Here is a 23,147-nt window from a genome sequence, read left to right on the forward strand (position 1 = left end):
ACCTAAATAAATATTGGGTCGAGTGATCTGTCTTGAAGCCAAAATGTCAGGCTACCTGCAGTCTGAGAGGGTCTGTGCAAAACCCTATGCTAGAAAAAAAGGTGTATGCTCAAAAGACTCAATAAAAGTATCTGCCTTACAGCCTCAGTACCTTTCACAGTTCTAATACATACACTTGGGGACTTTTTAATGGGGTTTAAACTGTACTTCTAGGTGGAACTATGGAGGGACCAAAGTTATTTAACTAAGTACCTGCACCAACAGGAGGTTCTCTGACCAAGATCCTTTCTAGTTCAGGGCAGTCTAACTGGAGGTCTACAGGATACCTATATGACATGTTCATCATTAAAAGACAAGTCAACCCCAAAATAACATTTTGCCTAATAAAATAAAACATAATTCTAAGCAACTTTCCAATACACTTATTTTTTTTAGTGCTTTTAAAGTTATTTGTAGAAACAATTGCTAATGAAAGCAGTCTATTTTTTTTTTCCAAAAGGATTTTTATTTGTTTTTCAACACAGCAACAAAACATATACATAATAGTTATGTCATACACTCAAGCCTAGCAATGTGTGTGGGGGGGGCACTGCTTTCAGATGTTTCCCAGTTTGTCGTTGAGTTATTCTAGGTCTAGTCCCTCTTGTGTTAGCCATGGTCCACATACTTTCTTGTATTTTCCCAGGCTTAAGGTGGCCATAGACGTACAGTTTTGTGCGATATTCGGTGTGTGTATGGTGGATAAAGAGCCGACCGATATTAGATACAGGTAAAATTCCATTGTTTCTACCTGTATATCTGACGATTCAGCTCTACACGTGTGTCTTGAAACCCTTTTTTGACAGGTAAGTTTGTATAGAGGGAGTACTGTGTTTGCTAACTGTCTCCATTTTTACACTGAGGGTGTTTTTTGCCCCATCCAGTGCGAGAGAATTGTTTGTTTGTTTGTTTCTTTGAGTAAAAGAGCAAGGTCTTGATTAGAATGCGAGTAGCCTTGCTTGTGTTTGGGACTTCCTCAATTTTGTCTAGTAAAACCTGTATCTCTGTCTCTAATTTAAAATGCTAATTGGCTGTATCTATATTTGTTTATTAATACTTTTTTGTTAGCCTTTTGTTTCTAGGGTTTCGACCTCACCAGTATTCTACCAGCCTGCTGACCAGTAAAAATGATGCCTGATGCACATTATTATCAGAGAAATCCAGAAAAGTGGCAGCCCTATTCCTTCCATTTATATGGTTTCCAGAAAAAATTGCCTTTGAAACAGAAAGCATGCCAAATTAGCAATATCAGATTGTCATTTTATTCAACTTTCTGACATTTCCATGAGTAATCGTCATTACAGGAACTATTTTTCAGCTGTGTTTTTGCTTGTATTGTGTAACTGTGTAAGAGTTGACAGTTTTGTGATGCCTGCTCAACATTTGGCTGTATCCTAAGGCAAGGCCAGACGTGGTGTTTTTACGTTGCGTTGTTAAAAAAGCTCCGTTGGAAAACGCACTATGGCAATTCTCACAGGGTGCTTGCAAGCTGAAATCTGCCACGGGACGCCAGTTTTTCAGCAGAAACGGCATACGTAGAGAAACTACCAAATCGATAGACTTTGAAACCACACTTTACGTAAATATGCAGCATATTTTAAATATGGCATCCAAATTCTCGCAAATAAATGACGCATATAGGTTTTTATGGTGTATTAGGCTGGTGACGTAATTATGTTGCATACTGACGATCATTCCTGCTCCATTTTGCGTGTAAATAGCATTTCTATTCCTAAATAACGTTTCTATTTCCTATTTCCAGCAAGCGGAATTATGGGGAACGAGAACAACGAGAAATGCATGCTGGGAAAAGAAACCTACGTGCTAAAAAAATCATGAAAAACGCATGCTGCCGGTCACGTGTGGTTCCAGTGGCGTATTTACGTACAACAGAGCTTTTTTAAAGACCCAGCGTAAAAACGCCACGTCTGGTCTTGCCCTTATGGGTGGTTTGGTGAACTTTTAGTATGTTATAGAATCAATTGACATTCTTTTTTATAGTTTTTATTTGCCTTGTTCTTCTGACTCTTTCAGTGACCCTGTCTAAAAAACAAATGCTCTGTACGGCTACACATTTATTGTTATTGCTACTTTGTATTAGTCGCAAAGCCATCTTCTACGCATATTCCAGTCTCTTACGCAAATCAGTGATTTCTAAGGTAACCTGGCAACAAGATTGCTCATTATTGGGGAGCTGCTGAATAAAAAGTTAAATAACCTCAAATTTAAAAAAAAGAAAAGAAAACTAACTGTAAATTGTCTCAGAATAGTCTGCTGTACAGCATAAATAAAATTAATGTAAACCCCTTAAAAGTTTAAGCACTTCATTGAAGATAATTTTTTTTTATTGTTGTTGCAGTAGTCTAACAATTGACATAACAGATTCCCAGCTCCATTTACTTCATAACTCATGTCTTAATAACGGATAACGACCGTCATCAAAGCAGAAGCTGCGTAACAATCTGTTACTTCATGTGAATATTTATGACTCCAGTCTCAGGGTGGCGTTTCTAATATAACCAATGCCCCAGAATACTTTGCGCTAACTTGTTGCCAGGCGCTGAGCTCGTTGCATGCCGGAACTTGTAGTTTAGGACGTGTTGGAAACCAGCCGGCGCGTGAGTCCCAGAGACTTCATGTCCCAGGATTCCCCTGACCTCTCAGATACACGCTGACAGGAGCTCAGTCACAAACATGCCTAGGGACCGGAGGAGAGGGAACCAAAGTGCCAAGAAAGGCAGCGGGAGTCGCGGTAGGAGTGATAAGGGGAGGTCATGTGAATACGGCTCTGTGTGGATTTATTAATAGACTATTAGTGTGTACTACAATACAATATGGAGGGAGGGGAAACTTGGGAGACAGGGGGACTAGTGCTGGGGAACGTGTAGAGCACCAGGCTTTGGGTGTGTGTGGGGCTACAGACTGTGATCATGGATAGGAAAGTCACTCAATACTCAACATAACTGCTGCAGGATGCTGGGATTTGTAGTTCAGTTTTGGTGAAGCACCTGCTTGTGATCATCATGAACTAAGTGCGCCAGAAGCCTGTGTTTGCTATTCTGTCCTGCTTGTTTCTCTGTTCCAGATGTTTAAATTTAAATACACACATAATCATCCTGTGTATGTCTTTTGTGAGTTCACACGGACGACTGTAGCTGCAACTTTTCCCACACAAATGTTTACACCTCGTTCTCATCTCTGGGTCATGTGATCTTGGCTGGATCCATTGGACTCGCGTGAGAGTGGCAGGCAGAATGGAAGAGGCCAGAATAGTCTCTGTGTAGCCGCCAACTCCGCATAATACAATGTGCGAATTCAGCAAAGTTGCCAGTGTGACGTGGCCCCCTCGCCCATGCTGCATACATTCCTTTTGTTATGGTCGGTCCCTCTTCTTCCACACCCCCAGCCTATAGGGTAAGGGCACATCTGGCGATTTGGGGAGCATTAGTTGCCTGGCGACGAATCGCTTCTTCTTTGGGGGCAACTAATCTCCCCGAACGGCTTCCACTGGCTATAATGAAAAATTCACCTGCGGCATGGCACACGCGCCGTTTTGTTTTCCAAAGTTGCCTCACGAGGAAACTTCGGGCGACTTCGGAATACAAAGCGTCGCGTGTGCCATGACGCAGGCTATTTTTCATTATGGCCGGGGGAAGCCATTCGTGGAGATTAGTCGCCTCAAAGAAGAGTCGCCAGGGTGCCCTTACCTTTAGTATTGTGAAATCCTATATTTATCCCCCTCTCCTGCTATACACCTTCCCCCATTGCTCTGTTACTGCCCCGCAGGCTCCCTGAGGCAGGAACTGCTGCAACTGAAGCTTTCGGACAGGTTGAACCAGCTGAAAGGTATAAATTGTGCCACCCTCATAGCACGTCTCCACTTCCATTAGTCCTGTGTTCCACCCTGTCATCTTGGCTTCTCTCATTAGCATTGCACTTAAACTTGCTTCCTTTCCATTCCTTGTGCTCCGTTTGCCCAGTAAGGTTTTTTTGTTGGCAATAAATTGGGCACATTCTGAGGAAGTGATGGCTTTGCTGCAGTCTTGTCCTTGCCGACAGGCCCGGACTGGCAATCTGTAGGTTCTGGCAAATGCCAGAGGGGCTGCTATAAGGTCCCATAGAAAATCAGTATTTAGTGGGCTGGTGGGGTCTGTTTGAGCCTCTGTGTGGGCTGATTGGGCCTCTGTGTACCTGAAATGCCAGGGCCTGTTTTTTTTTTTTTTTCTCAATATTTTTATTTTGTTTTACAAAGAAAAAGAAACAGAAGAAAATCAAATTACAGCCATTACACCTATTTTCCATGAAAAGTCTTACAGAAAGTAATGCATTGCATGTAAAAAACAGCTTCTATAATGCAAAGATACAGATTACAATTATTGCAGTCAACAATGAGGAAAATAGGACACCAACCTTAGTTAGACAGGAAAGAATAGACAGAAGTGGTAAAACAGAAACCAAAGAACGTATCCATAGGGGGTGCATATTCAGTGAAGAATATGATCACATAAGAATATAGGTGTGTCTTGGGGAAAAAAGGCAAATGGCAAATCTAGGGTACAAGCCACCTAACGTACCCATAGCTAACCTAGTGCTGATAGCCCTCTATATTGAACCCAGGGGCCCCAGAGCTTGTGAAAAGAGCGCAAGTCACCCCTGGCTAGTGAGGAAAGCCTTTCCATAGACATATAGTTATCTAGTCTGTGTTTCACCTCCTGTAAATTCAAAGAGTTGGTTTTTCAAGCCTTGGCAATAGTCTGTTTGGCCACCGTAAATATACGGCCTACTAGCTGCCGAACCCATTTGTTCCCACCTGGCACTCGTCCATGTATCAGAGCTTCCAGAGGGGATTTCCTAAGTATAAGCCCAGTGATGCTAGTTACCATCGTATAGACCCTGGTCCAAAACCGGACAGCCTTAGGACAATGCCACCAAATATGAATAAAGGAACCAGTCTGCCCGCAACCCCTAAAGCACACCGGAGAGGAGGTGGGGTACCATTTCGCAAGCTTTTCGGGAACTAAATACCACCTAGTGACCACCTTTTGAGAAGTTTCCTGTACCAAAATACTAGGGGAACACCTAGACATGTCCCGCAACATGTCCAGCCAAGCATCCTCCTCCAAGCAGAGACGAAGGTCTTGCTCCCACTGCTTAACAAAAATCAATTCTTTAACAGGCGTCTGGTGTATTAAGACATCATAAATTCTAGATATGGCCCCTTTATATGGGATGGAGTGCAGGCATAAGTGTTCAAACATTGTGGGTGCAGGCAAGTCCCGCAGAATGTTCCCCGTTAGGGAGAGAAAATAGTGGCGTATTTGGGCATATCTAAATGATTCAGTGATAGGCATATGGAATTTCTCTTGGAGTGTTTGGCAAGACAGAAACACATGATCTCTGGTGAGCTGATGCAGAGCTGAAAGGCCATTGTCCTGCCACCAAGAGAAGGCGCCCCCCACCCTGCCTGGAGGGAAGCCAGGGCCTGTTTTGACTCTCAGTCCAGCCCTGCTTGCCGATACCCACTGGCATTTTGTCACTGGCTTTGCATGCAACTGTCACCTAAGGTTTCATCTGCAAGCTAAACGACATTGATAGACGCGTTGTCGCACTTATACTTTACAAAAACATTGGTACCTAAGTAAAGTCACTGAGGAGCAGCATTTGGTGCTTTACACTGCAGTGGTGCCAGTACTAAGGGCTGCTCCATCTGACAAAATGTCAAATCAGTAGAATGTATTTTTTTTTCTCTTGGCACAATGTGAATTGCATTACCCCAGGGTGACACATTAACGGGCCCATTTATCAAAAGTGGAGTCTAAAGGTGGCCATAGACCTTAAAGGAGTGGTTCACCTTCAAACATTTAGTTGTTTTCAGAAACAACGACTTTTTCCAATGACTTTCTATTTTCTTTGTGTAACCGTTTTTCTAATATTGAAGTGTAAAGTGTCATTTTTCACCTTCTAAAGCAGCTGGGAGGGGGATACATTTAGTTAAAGGACCAGTTAGTATACAACGGAAAAAAAAAACACAGACAAATGAAACTTTGAAATTGCTAAGTCTTTATTAAGAAATAACTTACCTAAACTCCGCTTGCGCTCCTCTTCTGAAAAGGCGTCAGGTCGACAATCCATCGTGCGGCTCTCGATTTCTCCTTCCTGGCTATCAGCTATAAGGAAGGCAGGGAGGAGAAATCAAGCGTCGCACGATGGCTCGCCGGATCGCCTTTTAAGAAGAGGATCGCAAGCGCATTTTCGGTAAGTTATTTCTTAATAAAGACCTAGCGATTTCAATGTTTAATTTGTCTGTGTTTCCATAAGATAGGGAGGCAATTAACCCTTAAAGGAGAACTAAAGCCTAACTAAAGAAGGAGGCTAGAAATGTTGCACATTATGATTTAGGCTTCTGTACCAGCCCAAGGCAACCACAGGCCTTTAGCAGTAAAGATCTGTGTCTCTAAAGATGCCCCAGTAGCTCCCAATCTTCTTTACTGCTGATTCACTGCACATACTCTGTGCTGCTGTCACTTACTGAGCTTAGGGACCCACTCACAATATACAGTACACATAGAATAGAAATGTCACACTATAAGGCTGATTAGTAATTAATTCAGATAATTACTACACAGCAGCACAGAAACCAGTACAATTAGCATCAGAAGATAATAGTCTTGTAGCATCCGCTTATATTACAGGCCAACCTCATTTTCTGCTTGATAATTTGCAAAAACCCCTAAGTTTAGCTTCTCAACAGCTGCTCAGAGCCCACTGAGCATGTGAGTGTCACAGACACTTTCCAAGATGGTGACCCCCTGTGACAAGTTTGATGTCCTGGATCATTGCTGTTATTGACAAGCTGAAACTTTAGGCTTGTGCAATAAGGTCATTATATAAAACATGGCATTTTTAGCCATATTCATTTTAGGGTTTATTTCTCCTTTAAATAGTTTCTAATTGTAATCTGTCTGCTGATAAGCTTTCTAAGGTTAAATTCAAAGTACATATTACTGACCTATTAGACCTTATAAAGAATCACAACTTCAGGTGCAGCTGTGTTCTGCATCTTATAGACTTTGCAGTAAAGGGTGTCAGTGGTTGAAGGTGGGGGCAGTTAGATGATCATATGGGGTGAATGGTTAAATAAACTCCTTTTACATTTATGGATCCATTTACTGGATCACATACATATTCAGAAACTAGACAATACAAAGGAGACACAGAGTGGATGAAATCGGCACATATGAAATGTATTCTAGTTTCTAGAATGGAATATTCTACAGCTATAGAATGCCACTTCCAGCCCTGGATCACAATATGGATTATGGGTGGATTGCAGTGCCTGTACCAGAGATCAGTGCTGCAGCGAGTAGTAAAACAGGCAGAGCAGGTTATTGAGTCTATAGGATAAAATTTCAGGGCACAGCAGGAACGTTGCACTGTTATAGGACAACTGAAATACTTTGCCACATATGGAGATAGAAACCTCGGTACTTTAAGTCTAGACGCCCCATTGTATTCTAGTTAATTGCCTAATTTAATGTAATTAACAAAAAAAAAAGCAAAAGAAAGTTGGCAACCTGTCTAGTAACCTGTAGCCACCATCCAACAGGTAGAAATGGTTTAAAAGTGAATATCTCATCTGTTGCTATGGGTTATGCATTAACCTAGTTCATTCCAAAAATATTGGTTCTAAAAATCCCATTAGAAAAATGTGTGTCCTGTAGTTGAGCTTTTGGGGAACACCATTATTTGTATTTTCATATGTAAACTTTTCTATTAATGTATGTTTTTCATTGATTAAAGGGGTTGTTCACCTTCAAATTAACTTATAGTATGGCGTAGAACGTGATATTCAATTTGCAATTGATTTTCATTTTTTATTATTTGTGCTTTTGGAGCTATTTAGCTTTTTATTCAACAGCTCTCCAGTTTGCAGTTTCAGCAATCTGGTTGCTATGGTCCAAATTACCCTATCAACCATGTATTGATTTGAATAAGAGACTGAAATTTAAATAGGAGAGGCCTGAATAAAAGACGCAATAACAATACATTTGTAGCCTTACAGAGCATTTGTTTTTTAGATGGGTTCAGTGACCCCCATTTAAAAGCTGGAAAAAGTCAGAAGAATGCGGCAAATAATTAAAAAAACTACAAAAAAGAAAAAATGAAGGCCAATTGAAAAGTTGCTTAGAATTGGCCATTCTATAACATACTAAAAGTTAACTTAAAGGTGAACCACTCCTTTAACGGCCTTCTGCTGTGCACTCTTAAAGGGGTTGTTTGAGATAACTTTTAGTAAGATGTAGAGAATGATATTCTGAGACAATTTGCAATTGGTTTTCATTTTTTTTATTATTGATGGGTTTTGAGTTATTTGGCTTTTTATTTAGCAGCTCTTCAATTTGCAATCTGGTAACTATGGTCCAAATTACCCTAGCAACCATGCATTGATTTGAATAAGAGACTGGAATATGAATAGGAGAGGGCATGAATAGAAGGATCAGTAATAAAAAGTAACAATAATACACTTGTAGCCTTACAGAGCATTTGTTTTTTAGAAGGGAGTCAGCGACGCCCATTTGAAAGCTGCAAAGAGTTAGAAGAAAATAAAAATAACTATAAAATTAAATAAATTAAATAAATAATGAAAACCAATTGAAAAGTTGCTTAGAATTGGCAGTTCTATAACATAATAAAAGTGAACCACCCCTTTAACTACTTCCTCATTGTGGGACAGGGCAGGTTGCTATTGGATGAATAATAATGCTTTAATTGCTATTTGTCTTTGCACCGACTGTCTCATTCTGTGTCTCATTCTTCTACTACTACACCCTATCATATTCTATTTATATTATATATATTATATATTCTATTTATACTAACAACATCTAGTGCGCAGCGGCTGGACTGGGGTCTGGTTTGGTAACTGTTCTGGATTCTGCGTTTGTCTTGATTCCCTAACCTGGTTCTATGTTTTAGGCTCTCGTAATGGAACCCGTGGAGATTCTGAGGCCAGTGAAGATGAGGCAGCGAGTGAAGTCCTTAGTCACTGTAGCAGTGGCAGTGAAACTGTCAGCGTGGCAGAGGAGGGAACAGGTTAATTGCAGATTAATATATGTACATTATACATTACAGAAATATGTAATATAAATGCATGGGGCTTGGCATAGTCATAACTCAATATCTTATTTTACCCCTATATGTATCATGTCACACCTGTTGATATGTGCATGTACGTTCTGTAGCTCTCTGAGTTAAGAGATTCTGGCAGATAAAAAGTACTGCTATCATGCCCTGTATAAAAGCTCTCTATGCATAAATGGTCATGGAACTCCTTCGTATCCGTATTGTTTACAGCTGGGGTATTTTATTCTTTGTATTCTCTTTTACATATTTGTAATGTGTTTTTTTGAATGTGTTTCTGGATTTCTGCAGGCAATGAGCTGGACTATCAGGCCCAACAGGAACAGCGGCTGGACAAGCTGAAAGAAGATATAGAAAATATAATGGATAAGAGGTAAGTGCAGTGTGATTCAAAGTAGGGATGCACCGAATCCATTATTTTAAATTCGGCCAAACCCCCGAATCCTTCGCAAAAGATTTTGCCGAATACAGAACCAAATCCTAATTTGCATCTGCAAATTAGGGGTGGGAAGGGGAAAACATTTTTTACTTCCTTGTTTTGTGACAAAAAGTCACGCCATTTCCCTCCCCATCCCTAATTTGCTTATGCCGGTTTGGCCAGGCAGAAGGATTCGGCCGAATCCTGGCCGAAACCCGAACCGAATCCTGGTTTCAGTGCATCCCTAATTCAAAGTGCCTCAGTGATTAGGAAGGAGGTTCTGCATAGTTTTACATTGGTTACTCCTCTGTCATACAGAGAACCTCTGCTTGTGGCTCCAGAGTGTTTTGTAGCTTAGCAGCAGCTCAGAGGCTCTTCCATTAGCTGCAAATGCTCTTGTGCAAACTTGCTAAATTAGCTGCATACAGATTTGCACCAAAGCAGTATTCCATAACAGCCAATAAACCACAAACTTTGATCAGTTGGTAGGAATGATGCCAGTAATGTTTGTTTGGCAGTAGTTGACTGACGTCGTGCAGATTTGCACTGCAGACTCCAGGTTTCACAACTGTTTTCTTCCTTGCAGTGTGAAAACACGATTGACTGCACTAGGGAATTTGCGGCTTGTTCTGTCTTCACTGGTCCTTGAAGACTTCTTGTTAGAGAGACGAATCACCCTCACGGAGGCGCTAGAGCGCTGTCTGAAGAAAGGTAAACCCATAACAATCTTACTTTAAAGGGATTCTGTCATGATTTTATGATGTAGTTTTTATTTCTAAATTACACTGTTTACACTGCAAATAATTCACAATACAAAATATACAATATAAAATGTCCTGAACCAGCAAGTGTATTTTTTTTTAGTTGTAATTTTGGTGTGTAGGCAGCCATCTCAGGTCATTTTGCCTGGTCATATACTTTCAGAAAGAGCCAACACTTTACGATGGAACTGCTTTCTGGCAGGCTGTTGTTTCTCCTACTCAATGGAACTGAATGAACTTATAGTACAGCAGTAAAGATTGACTAAAGTTTATCAGAGCAGAAGTCACATGACTGGGGGCAGCTGGGAAACTGACAGTATGTCTAGCCCCATGGCAACTTAATTTCAAACTTAAATATTAAATAATCTGTTTGCTCTTTTGAGAAATCGATTTGAGTGCATAATTCTGCTGGAGCAGCACTATTGACCTATGCATTTAAAAAAAATAAAAATTTCCCATGACTATCCCTTTAAGGGTTAATGGCGCATGGGCAATCCCACATGTTTTTTGCCTGTGTGTTTTCATTTTGTGTTGAGTAAGCCCAGTTTAATGGAGTAGGAACAGTCAATTACTGGCTGGAACACCGTAAGGGTGTCGGCACACAGGGAGATTAGTTGCCAATCGACAAATCTTCTCTACTGTGGACAACTAATCTCCCCAAATGGCTTCCCGCTGGCAAGAATGTGAATGGCCAGCGGGGTGGCATATGTATTGCTTCGTTTTTCCGAACTTTCCTTGGAGGTGACTTCAAAAAACCGTAGTGATACGTATGCCACCCTGCCGGCGATTCACATTCTTGCCAGCAGGAAGGCATTTGGGGAGATTAGTCTCTACCACAGAAGAGAATATTTGTCACTTGGCAACTAATCTTCCCGTGTGCCACCACCCATAGGGGCAAATTTACTAAAGGGCGAAGTGGCTAACGCTAGTGAAAATTTGCCAGTGTGACGTCATTTCGTTACTTCACAGATTTACAAACGGGTGCTGGCGTAAATTTGCTAGCGAAGTGGACCTACTCTAGTGGTACTTTGCACCCTTACGCCAGGCGAAATTGTGCTTTGGTGAAGGGACATAACTACGCTAATTCACTAACTTGCGGATTTTACTGAACGTTACCTCTTGCGCCAGACTTGCTTTCACCAACTCAGACCAGACAAAGTGCAATAGAGTAGATAGGGCTTGCTTCAAAAAAAGTTGGAAAAAAAACGCTGCCGTCTTTTACTTTTTTAAGGGTGATAGGCTGAAAATGATCGTACATTGTTTTGGGGGTACCCTCCTTCCCCCCTACATTTCCTTACATATGGCACCTAAACTATACAGTGGCCACATGTACAGGGCAAAATAACAACTCTATTTTATTTTATGAAGCTTTCCCAGGCTTGTGTAGTGTAATGTATTTGCTGCTACACATAAGTCTATTCAACTTTAAAGGAGAAGGAAACCCCCTGGGTGCAAAAACCCTCCCCCCCCTCCTGTGTTGCTCCCCCTCCCTCCTCCCCCCTGGCCTACCTGTCCCGCTGGGCAAATGCCCCTAACTTGTTACTTATCCCTCTGCGCAGGTCCAGTCCACGGAGTTCACAGACGCCATCTTCTTCCATGCAATCTTCTTCCTGCTTTGACCGGCGTTTTTGGCGCATGCGCAGTAGGAGCATTTCGCCGGTACGGATCTACTGTGCATGCGCCAAAAGTCACTGCACATGCACCGGTCAAAGCAGGAAGAAGATGGCGTCTGTGAACTCCGTGGACTGGACCTGCGCAGAGGAGTACGTAACAAGTTAGGGGCATTTGCCCAGCGGGACAGGTAGGCCAGGGGGGAGGAGGGAGGGGGAGCAACACAGGAGAGGGTTTTTGCGCCCAGGGGGTTTCCTTCTCCTTTAACTTCCCGCCGTATGCAAATTAGCCAACACTAGCGCAACTTCGCTTTGCTTGATGAATTAACGGTAGCGCAACTTCGCTACCTTCACCTCCTTGAGCGCAACTTTGGATTTTAGTGAATTAGCGGCGCCCTGGCGAAACTTCGCCTGTCGAATTGTGGCGAAGGCGTCGCTAGCGCATTTTCACCGCTTAGTGAATTTGCCCCTTAGTGTCAAAACAAAATGTTTAGCAACACTGGTTGTTTTTTTGTCTTATTCCTGATTATGTTTATGTGTCTGCATGTGTTTTGTGTAGATAATGCCAGCATCAACCTAATCATCCCAAAACAAATAACCTGTGCCTCCTATATTTCTCATATGTGCTCTTGTGACCAACGCTCTGAATACATAAGGAACCTAACTGTATATGCAATACTATTCTACTCTAAAGCTCCCCATAGACGCAAAGATTTCTCTTGCCAAACGACCGATTTTTGGCGAAGTCTGACCAATCTGTCAAATTATCGTGCGGTTTGTGGGATTCAAACTATTGTACATCTTACGATTTTTCGTCCGACATCTGTCCGAAAATTGATCGGCCAGGTTAAAAAATCTTTGTCGGTCCCAGTGCAATCTATCTGTGTTTGCAGGGCCAAGCAGGCAGCTCCCCTTTGTTTTCCTGGCAAATTGTCTTTTTAGTTGATGGACAATTCGTACGATCGTTTCGAGATAATCGTGGTCTCACGATGACGATCGGATCTTTTAAAAATCTGTACATCTATGGCCAGCTTAAGATTCATTCCTTGCTAAGGTTAAATTTCCATTCTAAAGGTACTTATTTTGAATAGCAAGCTTTGTCTGCTGCTCTGCCTGGCACTACACACACAGGACCATTTTAGGCCATAAAATTCTCATATGTGCATTTTGCTGCCAAAATTGACCCAGCGTGCACAGCGACAAGCCAGTTATACAATTTTATCCCCTTACATCAATCATGGGTGGTATGAAGCAGTAGTAGCATTTTTCTACATCAGAGGAAATGTGTCATGTGACATTATCCTTATCACTATTTAGCATTGCTTCCTTAGACATGGGGAGAATTACTAGAACCCCACTGCGGCGTGTTGGTTTCTTCTGGGTTCTCCCAGTTCCTCCCACACTTATACACACTAGTTAATTAGTATGTGAATGTTATAGGGATGTTAGATTGTAAGCTCCACTGCGGGGGCAAGGCATGTTATGATTTTCTCTGTAGTCTCTGGGGGACATAGGGAACGAATGGTGTTAAGCTTCACCCTCCACGAGGCAGAGCACTTAATATTAATTAATTAAGTGGGTGTGCCACTCCGGCTTAACCCCTCCACACAGTACTCATCCCTTCAGTTTTTCAAGTGTCCTGCTTCCCCGGAGGTTGAACAATCTACTTCACCTAAGATTCTGTCAGCACAAGCTGACACCTGGGCGGCATCTGGAACTGGGTTCCCTGTATCCTTTTTTTTTTGTTAAGTGCAGTGGAATATATCAGCCTATATAAATGAAGGATAATACTAATTTACACAATAAAAATATATCTAAAATAGACCTCATAATCCTAACTAGCCCAAGTCTAACTTTACCAAACAGTTTTTAAAAATGTACTTTTGTGTTATTTTGCAGGGAAGGAAGAGGAGCAGTCACTGGTAGCCATTGTCCTTTCCCTTTTATCAATACAGCTAGGTTGTGGTGCAGAAGGGGAGGAACTGTTCCGCTGTGTGAAGCCAGTCTTGATAAATATAGTAACCGACTCCAACGCTGGATTATCTGCCCGTCAAAGTGTGAGCACTATTGAATGCCCATCTGGAGCAAAAATGGTCACTAACCTAGGGAACTTGCGTACTGACCACTTCTCTCTGCCTAAGGAATATAAATGAAGCACAGAGAAGCGGGTCTGCTGAAATCAGCAGCTTCCTCTTTCTGCACTTACAAGTAAAGTTGCTACCTGTGTGCAGCTACATGGAACAGAAACAGTACCAAAATACGTATTGGCTACAGAAAGTATAGTGAATGTGAATCACACAGAATAAGCATGATAGAGACCTCTAGTGACCAAAAGCTTCATGTTTTTCAAGCTTGTCACTGTGTTGCCTCACACAGGTGGTAACTGTATTTTTAATTGCAGAAAAAGGAAGCCGCTGATTTCAGTGGATACGCTTCTTTCCACCCAGAGCTGTGGAGTTGGAAGCCATTTTGGTTATCTGGAGTCGTCGGAGACGAAAATAATCAAATTAGATTTAAGAGCTTCTATGATGGAGGATATGGCAGAAGGAATTCTGTTTCTAATACTGTAGTCAATTGTGGATTGTATTTAATAGCTATTTTAAAGTAATGAACATAAAATATACAGTTAGTCTGCACTAGTCAAAGCTGTGTGTTTGCTTCAGAAAGACTATTATAGTTTATATAAATAAGCTGCTGGGTATACACGGGGGCAGCTATTCAAGCTGGGGGAAAAAGGAGACCATGCACAGGTTACACAGCACATAACGGTTAAGCCCTGTTCAATACAATGGTGTGTAACTTGTGCCTTTTTTCCTCCATGAATGGCTTCCCCCGTGGCTACTCAGCAGCTTGTTTATATAAACTATAGTAGAGTTTCAGAAGCAAACACACCAGTTTTGCCAGTGCAGAGCAACAGTATGTTTTTAATTACTTTGATACTCTTTCAGTTTTTGAGGTTACTGTTCCTTTAAAAACATAGATGTCTGAGTCAGAGATACCATAAACTGAGGTGTCGGAATCAAAGGATGTATGTATCAACTCTACAGCCCTGATTCCGCCTCATTAAAGGGATACTGTCATGGGAAAAAAAATTTCCCATGACAGATTTCAAAATTGAATATAAAAAAATCTGTTTGCTCTTTTGAGAAATGGATTTCAGTGCAGAATTCTGCTGGAGCAGCACTATTAACTGATTCATTTTGAAAAAATTTTTTTTCCCATGACAGTATCCCTTTAATATTCCTCAGATGGAGAGAAGCAGACAACACTAGTGTGCCCTGAGGGGAAAATTTACTAAAGGGCAAAGTGACTACCATTAGCGAAAATTTGCCAGCATGACGTCATTTCGGGACTTAGCCGATTTACTAATGGACGATGGCGTAACTTCGCTAGCGAAGGAGATAGACTCTAGCGCTACTTCGCACTCTTATGCCAGGTGAAGTTTCGCTCTGGTGCAAGATCGTTACTTCGCAAATTCACTAAGATGCGCCTTTTACTCAACATTACCTGTTCCGCCAGACTTGCCTTCGCCAGCTCAGACCAGGTGAAGTGCAATGGAATGTATAGGGCTTCTTCAATATTTAGTTGAAAAAGTCCCAAAAAACGCTAGCGTCTTTTACTTTTTCAGGTTGATAGGCTGCATTAGTTAGAAAAAATAGTTTTTGGGTACCCAGCTCCCCCCTACATTTCCTAACATATGGCACATACACTATACACTGGGCAAATCTGTTGGGCATTATAACAATGTTATTTTATTAAGGTTCCCTGGCCTTGTGTAATGTAATGTATTTGCTGCAACATATACGTCCATTCAACTTTAACTTCCTGCCATATGCAAATTAGCCAACGCTAGCGTAACTTCGCTTTGCTTGGTGCAGTAACGATAGCGCAACTTCACCGGAGTTCGCCGCCCTGAACGCAACTTCGGATCTTAGTGAATTAGCGTTGTCCTGGCGAATCTATGCCTGGCGAAGTGTTGCGATGTGAGCAAAGCCGGCGCTGGCGAATGTGGCACAGTGGGTCCAGTAAAGAGTTGGGTTTATTTGTGCAGGACATAGAGCAGAAGAAATCACTACCCATGTTCTAAAAAGTGCACAACCACTAGTATGTCACTAAGCTTGCTCCTATCATGGCAGAGCTGCTGAATATTCACTTCCTTTTATATTGGCCTGAACTATCAGTAACACCCCTCATTTGTTAGTGACACCTCCATGTTATCTCATTTTGCTTATTATCTGTTTGCAGTGTGCCACCTGCCTGGGACTGTGCTGTTACATCGCTGCTGAGGATGTGGAGGTATTTAGCTGATTATAATGTGATGGTTATGTGCAGCAAAACAACCTACAGATGATTATACCAGACTTTGCACTGCAACTTATTTTGTTATTTATCCTCAGGACCTGATTTCTACTGTTTGCTGCCTGGAGGGAATTTTTACTTCATGTTATTCAAACTGCAGTGCACCCAGTCCTGCCCTGCAAGGTCTCCTTTGCTGTGCCATACAGTCATGGGCGCTCTTGCTTACCATCTGCCCAGCCACCCATGTGCAGAAAGTACTGGAGAGGTGAGTACAACACGTGTGAAATAAATCTTTTAGAGTGAAACCAAACGTCACTGTAATGATAGTATTGTTTTGTAATGATAGTATTGAATTTTGTCACTGTATACAAGTTCAAAATATGGTATATTATAGAGTGGTTAGATCCTCTGAAAATGAATTCAACCTCTCAGCATGTTAGCTGTGATGTCTCTTGAATTGGTGATTATATATACAGTATTTATATTATAATTAGGGATGCACCGAATCCAGGATTCAGTTCGGGATTCGGCCTTTTTCAGCAGGATTCGGATTCGGCCGAATCAATTTGCCAGGCCGAACCGAATCCAAATCCTAATTTGCATATGCAAATTAGGGGTGGGGAGGGAAGACTTTTTGTCAGAAAACAAGGAAGTAAAAATGTTTTTCCCTTCCCACCCCCTCTAATTTGCATATGCATATATGATTCGGGGGTTCGGCCGAATCCAAAATAGTGGATTCGGTGCATCCCTAATTATAATATGGTTCTGCTTCATTTTCAAGTAGAAGCTGTAACAACACTCTATGATCTATATATAGATAGATAGATAGATAGATAGATAGATAGATTTTGTCTGACCCAATATGTCACTGTGGAAGAGCTGAATTGTACTGTTACTTCTGTAGTAATACAGATCTGTCCCTCCTTAATGTTTTGCAGTCACTTACCTCGATTACCTGGAATTCTGTCCAGTGAAAGTGTGAGCCTTCGGATTGCCTCCGGAGAGAATCTCGCCCTCCTGCATGAATTGGGTCATGATCTTGATGTAAGAGACATAAAGATGAAACACCTTGCATACTGCTTCTCCCTTTGTGTTTTCTTCTTTTCATCATCACGCTAACTTTTTATTACAGTTTGTACTCCTTCCGTCAGTACTCAAAGCTCTACTTTTGTCATGCCTCCTTGCTGTTTTATTCTACTATTGTTTTTAATTTCTCACTTGCCAGTCCCAGTCCTGCCTTTTCTACCCATCCTCACCCACTCTGTTTCTGGTCTCCTCATGTAACTTGTTCCTGCTGCAGGATGAATTCTTCTATGAAGACACAGACCGTCTTTGTGTGAGTTTGAAAGCTTTAGCCACAGACAGCAACAAGTACAGAGCCAAGACTGATAGACGTAAGCAGCGCTCTATCTTCAGGGATGTATTACACTATATTGAGGTAACTGCTAGCGATACTAGTATGGATAAGATGCAAAACTGCTTGTTTTAGGATTCATGTAAGATTACGTAGATACGACTATATGAATAGATGAGCTTTTCAAGTCCTATTTACCGCTATGTAATAACGCTATATTCTCTAACATAATTGTCTTTTTCCTGTTACAAATATTCTTTTAATTATTATTTATATAAAGAAGAATTATATGTAATTATAAAGGAGAGGGTATGCCGTTCTCAGTCATATAATATTGTCATTCCTGTTTAACTCGCTTGCTGTGTTCTCCTTACTTTAGAACAGTGAGTTCCAGGAGGAAACCATCAAATTTGGCCTGGAGGTGATGTGTGTGGACAGCTGGGCACGCAGGAGAACGTATAATGCGTTTAAGAAAATTTTGGGTTCTGGAATAAGACATCACTTACAGGTAATATTTTCTAGACTAAGAGATTCTTGGCTCTCCAGTTATTATCTTCAAAGAACACAGGATAATAATCAGATTTAATAAAAGCTCACCCATGTTCTATTAACTCCTATGGGATTTTAAGAAGGAAATTTATCTATAAGTGAAAACTAGAACTCACCATTTGATAAATACACTTCCAAAAATACCATAGGAACGAGTAGAATATGGACAAGCTTTTATTAAAATCTGAACTCGCATTTTGATAAATCTGCTCCATATTGTATTGTCGCTTTGTGGGCCTGGGGGAAAAAATGCTCAAGGTCACCTCCCCGATTACTGACTACCCCCAACTGCACATGCTCCTGCTGAGTTAGTGTTGACGAGACCAGAAGCAAATGGGAAGAAGATGGCTGCACTTCTTAGTATTTTCAGCTCAGATTTTTAAATAGGGGCAACTTTCTGCCGAATACACTGTGCGGGGAGGGAGAGGTGGGGGGCAATGGAAGGCAGCTAAGAGGGGCTATTGTTTCAAGAGGGTTTAGTTCTCCTTTAATGGTGTGTTTGAGGGACAAGTGCTTGAAATCACCCCCATATGCCATTTCCCTGATTACTTTTCACCATCTTATTTTAGTATAATGAGGTTCTGCGTGAAATCTTCTCACTTGGTCCTCCCCTGGTACTGGATGCTGCAACAATCAAGGCCAGTAAAATCTCCCGTGTTGAGAAGGTAAATCCGATCATGTAAAAATACAGCTTCAGCATAGTGTCTGCTTTATTACATATGGGTGCCTCTAAACAAACAGCTCTGGTAATTTACAGCTGATATTTATGGTTTGCTGTGTTAATTCATTAGAAATATTCACTTGTGTCTGTCAAGTACTAACTGCAGACAGTAATGCCCATTTCTTTTGCCAGGCTTACTGGCGTGTACAGAGGTAATGTTAATTGTTTTCTCATAAAGTCAGCCTAACTCTGAACTGTTTTTATAACTCCAAGCATTTACCCAGTGCTGTGCATCTCTGTGCAGTAGAAGGCCCATATCATAACATATTATGATATAATATATACAGTATAATAACAAGTTATTGCCAGCATACAAGTTAAACCTTTTACAGGTGTACCCTTAACTAGCTGGGGATTTAAAGTAAAAGTTCTGTGTAAAAATAAAAACTGGGTAAATAGATAGGTTGTGCAAAATAACAAATGTTTCTAATATAGTTAGTTAGCCACAAATGTAATGTATAAAGTTTGGAGTGGCTGGATGTGTAACATAACAGAAAAGAACACTACTTACTGCTTTTCAGCTCTCTAACTCTTGAGTTAGTCAGTGACTTGAAGGAGGGGCCACATGGTACATTTCTGTTCAGTGAGTTTGCAATTGATCCTCAGCATTCAGCTCAGATTCAAAAGCAGCAGTTATGACCCATGTGCCCCCCCTCAAGTCACTGATTGGTTACTGCCTGGTAACCAACCAGTGGAAACCAAGAGAGCTGCAAAGCAGGAAGTAGTGTTCTGGCTATTATGACATCCGGTCACTCCAGCCTTTATACATTTTTGGCTTACTAACTATATTGAAAACATGTTTTATTTTGCACAGCCTATCTATTTACCCAGTTTTTATTTTTATACTGAACAATTCCTTTAAAAGGATAAGTGAATTTGAATTTACTCTTCCGTTCACGAGTACATACTATTTTTGGGGGATCCAGATAGCAGCTAAACTTCCAAGCCTGAGAGTTTCAGAGCAAAACAAAAATCATTTTTCATAAGCCTTAAAAAATGAAAAAATTGTCTCACAATACTGCAGTTTATAATTTTCATTTTAATCCTTTTTTTCATTTTAAATGCACCAGTAGATTTAGTGAACAAGAGGCCATGTAGGTCCCAGGTACACTGAGGGGTTTGACTGGCCATATAACTTGTATATTTGCAAAATCATTTTTTTAAAAAAAAAACATTTATATAAATGACATTTAATAATAAAAATACATTTCCTGAACCTGTGCTCTTGCAACCATTGTTTGTGTGCAGATAAGAGCTGTATATTGTTTGTAACAGATGGTCAACTCCTGAATTGTTTTGTGTATGTTAATAAAACACACTGGGCAAAGCTAAGGGCCACATGAGAGGGAAAAGCGTTGTATGAAGAGCTTACAGTCTGAGTTGTGAGATGGTAAAACAGCAAATTGTAGATCATCTTTCACTTTACAGTGTTTGTGCTGGGTTTAACGAGTTTCTCGCTGTGCCCCATGGTCTGACTATGGGATCTGTTCTTATTGCTTTCTTCATTTATTCTTTTAGCACATGTTTAATTCAGCTGCCTTCAAAGCAAGAACGAAAGCTCGGAACAGGGTCCGGGATAAGCGCGCTGATGTCCTGTAACCTGAACCTGCTCATTCCCACACCAACCACTGTGACTGACCTCACTCATCTGGGGGATCACTTTTACAGAAATGGACTCTTCTTAACCAAATAAAATCCCTTTTGCTGCCGGCTCATCCGCCAATCTGCTGAGCAACATGGCTCTCCCTTTATTGGTACATGGCCGGTGACTATGACTGATGCTATATTGGCATTTGACGCTTTTATTTAGGCATTTTTAACCAAAATGAAAATCCTGTTTTTGGTTGTTGGCAGCGATATGTCCCCAGAGGACACTATGGAAGGATGCTGGATTTTTGGGTGATGTTATTCTGGACGATCAGTCTGGGAACTTTAATACAGTGTCCATTGAATGTTCTATGTTCCTCAAGGACACAACACTCAAGCAGGGAAATTCTACCGGGTCCTCTTAGCTGGTTTCCCAACATATACAGAGATATCTCCATTTGAACTCATAAAATAACAGAGACATGATTTTAGGAACTATTATGTGTGTGAAGGATGCTGCTTCTGCTGCTGCTGCTTCTTAGCATTATTACTTGACCACTGTCTACATGAATTCCTTCTACCAGAGTCAGGGGGTTGGTGGAGCACATATGACCAAAAACTGGGTAACTTTGCACTCTATCTGCTGATCTTTCACCCAGATTGGATTGGCATTTCTTTCTCAGAATGAGCCTTTCAATATCTCACATGGCATGATAATGTTACCAAGTACACCACTAGCCGAGGGATCACATAATATTTGGTACATGACCACTGTAATCATGTCCCCTTCAGTTCTTCTGAGACCACAGTAATCTCTGGTTATGAGGAGCATTGATGTTGACCAATCGCAAAGGACTGTGGATGCTTCTCTTGGTCGTATTTGAGGTGCTTAAATGAACGTTATTTCATATTGATATTTTTTAACTTTGGTTTTTTTAATGTTGCATATTTGCACCATGAATGCAGAAACAAAGCCAGTTGTTCCTGACCTCCATATGAAATGCAAAAACAAATCCGTGCGCCTATTAACTTACATAGTATGGGCAGTATCCTACTTGATGTTGAACAACCTATGGCTGCAAATGGACACTATGGGGCACATTTACCGAGGGTCTAATATCTAGGGTTAATTAACCCTCGATATTCGACCGTCGAAGTAAAATCCTTCGAAAGTTGAAGGATTTTGCGCTATTCCTACGATCAAAGGAATAATCGTTCGATTCAACGATTAAATCCTTCAGATAGAACGATTCGAAGGATTTTAATCCATCGATCGAAGGATATTCCTTCGATCAGAAAATTGTTAGGAAGCCCATGGGGACCTTCCCCGTAGGCTAACATTGGCCTCGGTAGGTTTTAGGTGGCGAACTAGGGGGTCGAAGAATTTTTTAAAGAGACAGTACTTCGACTATCGAATAGTCGAACGATTTTTTGTTCGATTCGAAGGTCGTAGTCGAAGGTCGAAGTAGCCCATTCGATGGTTGAAGTAGCCATATTTGACCATTCGAAATTTCCTCTATTCCTTCACTCGAACTAAGTAAATGGGCCCCTGGGTGTATCACTTCAACAACTCTGGTTGTATGGTCTACTCTATACCATCAAAATAATATCCTTAATCTACAATACAGCACCTAACCCTACCACCACCCCCTTTTCACTGCAGTGCCTGGGGCAGGTAAGATACCGCCCCACATCATTATTTATATCACAGATGCAACTAAATTATCAGAACATCTATTTATCTCTGGATTTTATACAGTGAATTCTGCTAATTATTTTTTTAGGGAAAAGCCAAAACTTTGATAATAAAAATTTTAAAGATTACTTTTTTTGTGTGATAGAGATGATGAGATGCTATTTTGTATTAAATATTCCCATGAAGACCTCCCTGCAGATGTTGTACTTTGTGTATCTGGCTTTAAACATACAGATCTATTGTTCATGCAGAAAAATACATTTACTGATTCAAACATATTCATCCAGCTAAATGTATGACATAGACAGTGATATTCTTTGACTATTTGCAATTGGTTTTGGGTTTTTTTTATTTTTTTTTTTATTATTTGGCTTTTTATTCAGCAGCTCTCCAGTTTGGAATTTTTGGTCATTAAGGCCCAATTTATCCTGGCAACAGGCCCGGACTGGCAATCTGTGGGTTCTGGCAGATGCCTGAGGGGCTACCATAAGATGCCAAAAAAGTCACTATTTAGTGGGCTGGTGTGGATCTGATTGGGCCTCTCTTTACTTGTAAGGCCAGGGCCTATTTTGACTCCCAGTCCAGACCTGCCTGGCAACCAGTCAGTGGTAACTAGGAGAGGACTGAATATAAAAATAAGTGACAGTGACAATATTATTGTAGCTTTACAGGTCAATATACGTTTGACTGTTTGCCCATTTGAATGCTATAACTGAATGCTAATGAATGAATGCTAGAAAAGTGCCCCAGAGGAGAAGCAAATTATTCAACTATAAAAAAAACAATAAAGAACAAACTAAGGTGGTTATTGGGTGCCATTGCTGTAATTGGAAGCTCTAGGCTGCTTATTAGTCTGACACTTTTCCCAGCACTCACCTTGGCTTCTCAACAAGGGTTTAGATCCAGAAATTGTAGAGCAGGGGTCCTCAAACTTTTTAAGCAGAGGGCCAGTTCACGGTTCCTCAGACTGTT

At 41.0% G+C, this 23,147-nt stretch overlaps 1 protein-coding gene across 1 annotated transcript; it reads left to right on the plus strand.

Annotated features, from left to right (window-relative positions):
- The first annotated feature begins 2,619 nt into the window (after positions 1-2,619).
- Positions 2,620-22,360, plus strand: ifrd2.S (interferon-related developmental regulator 2 S homeolog). Its single transcript, XM_018261309.2, has 12 exons — positions 2,620-2,791; positions 9,016-9,132; positions 9,472-9,553; positions 10,185-10,309; positions 13,869-14,026; positions 16,215-16,265; positions 16,367-16,533; positions 17,207-17,312; positions 17,569-17,706; positions 18,002-18,130; positions 18,741-18,836; positions 20,411-22,360. Exons 1-12 carry the CDS (start codon positions 2,734-2,736, stop codon positions 20,489-20,491), a joined length of 1,308 nt encoding a protein of 435 aa, XP_018116798.1. The 5' UTR covers positions 2,620-2,733; the 3' UTR covers positions 20,492-22,360.
- Positions 22,361-23,147: the final 787 nt, after the last annotated feature.

Source organism: Xenopus laevis, chromosome 4S, assembly GCF_017654675.1.
Source record: "Xenopus laevis strain J_2021 chromosome 4S, Xenopus_laevis_v10.1, whole genome shotgun sequence".
Lineage (NCBI taxonomy): Eukaryota > Metazoa > Chordata > Amphibia > Anura > Pipidae > Xenopus > Xenopus laevis.

What these genes read in the sequence shown, in the direction of transcription:
- ifrd2.S (XM_018261309.2), top strand. Translation starts at nt 2,734, where the DNA reads ATGCCTAGGGACCGGAGGAGAGGGAACCAAAGTGCCAAGAAAGGCAGC. An exon ending in GATTATCTGCCCGTCAAAGT is followed by an intron (nt 14,027 to 16,214) that starts GTGAGCACTATT and finishes ATCTGTTTGCAG; the next exon opens with TGTGCCACCTGCCTGGGACT. An exon ending in TCGCTGCTGAGGATGTGGAG is followed by an intron (nt 16,266 to 16,366) that starts GTATTTAGCTGA and finishes ATTTATCCTCAG; the next exon opens with GACCTGATTTCTACTGTTTG.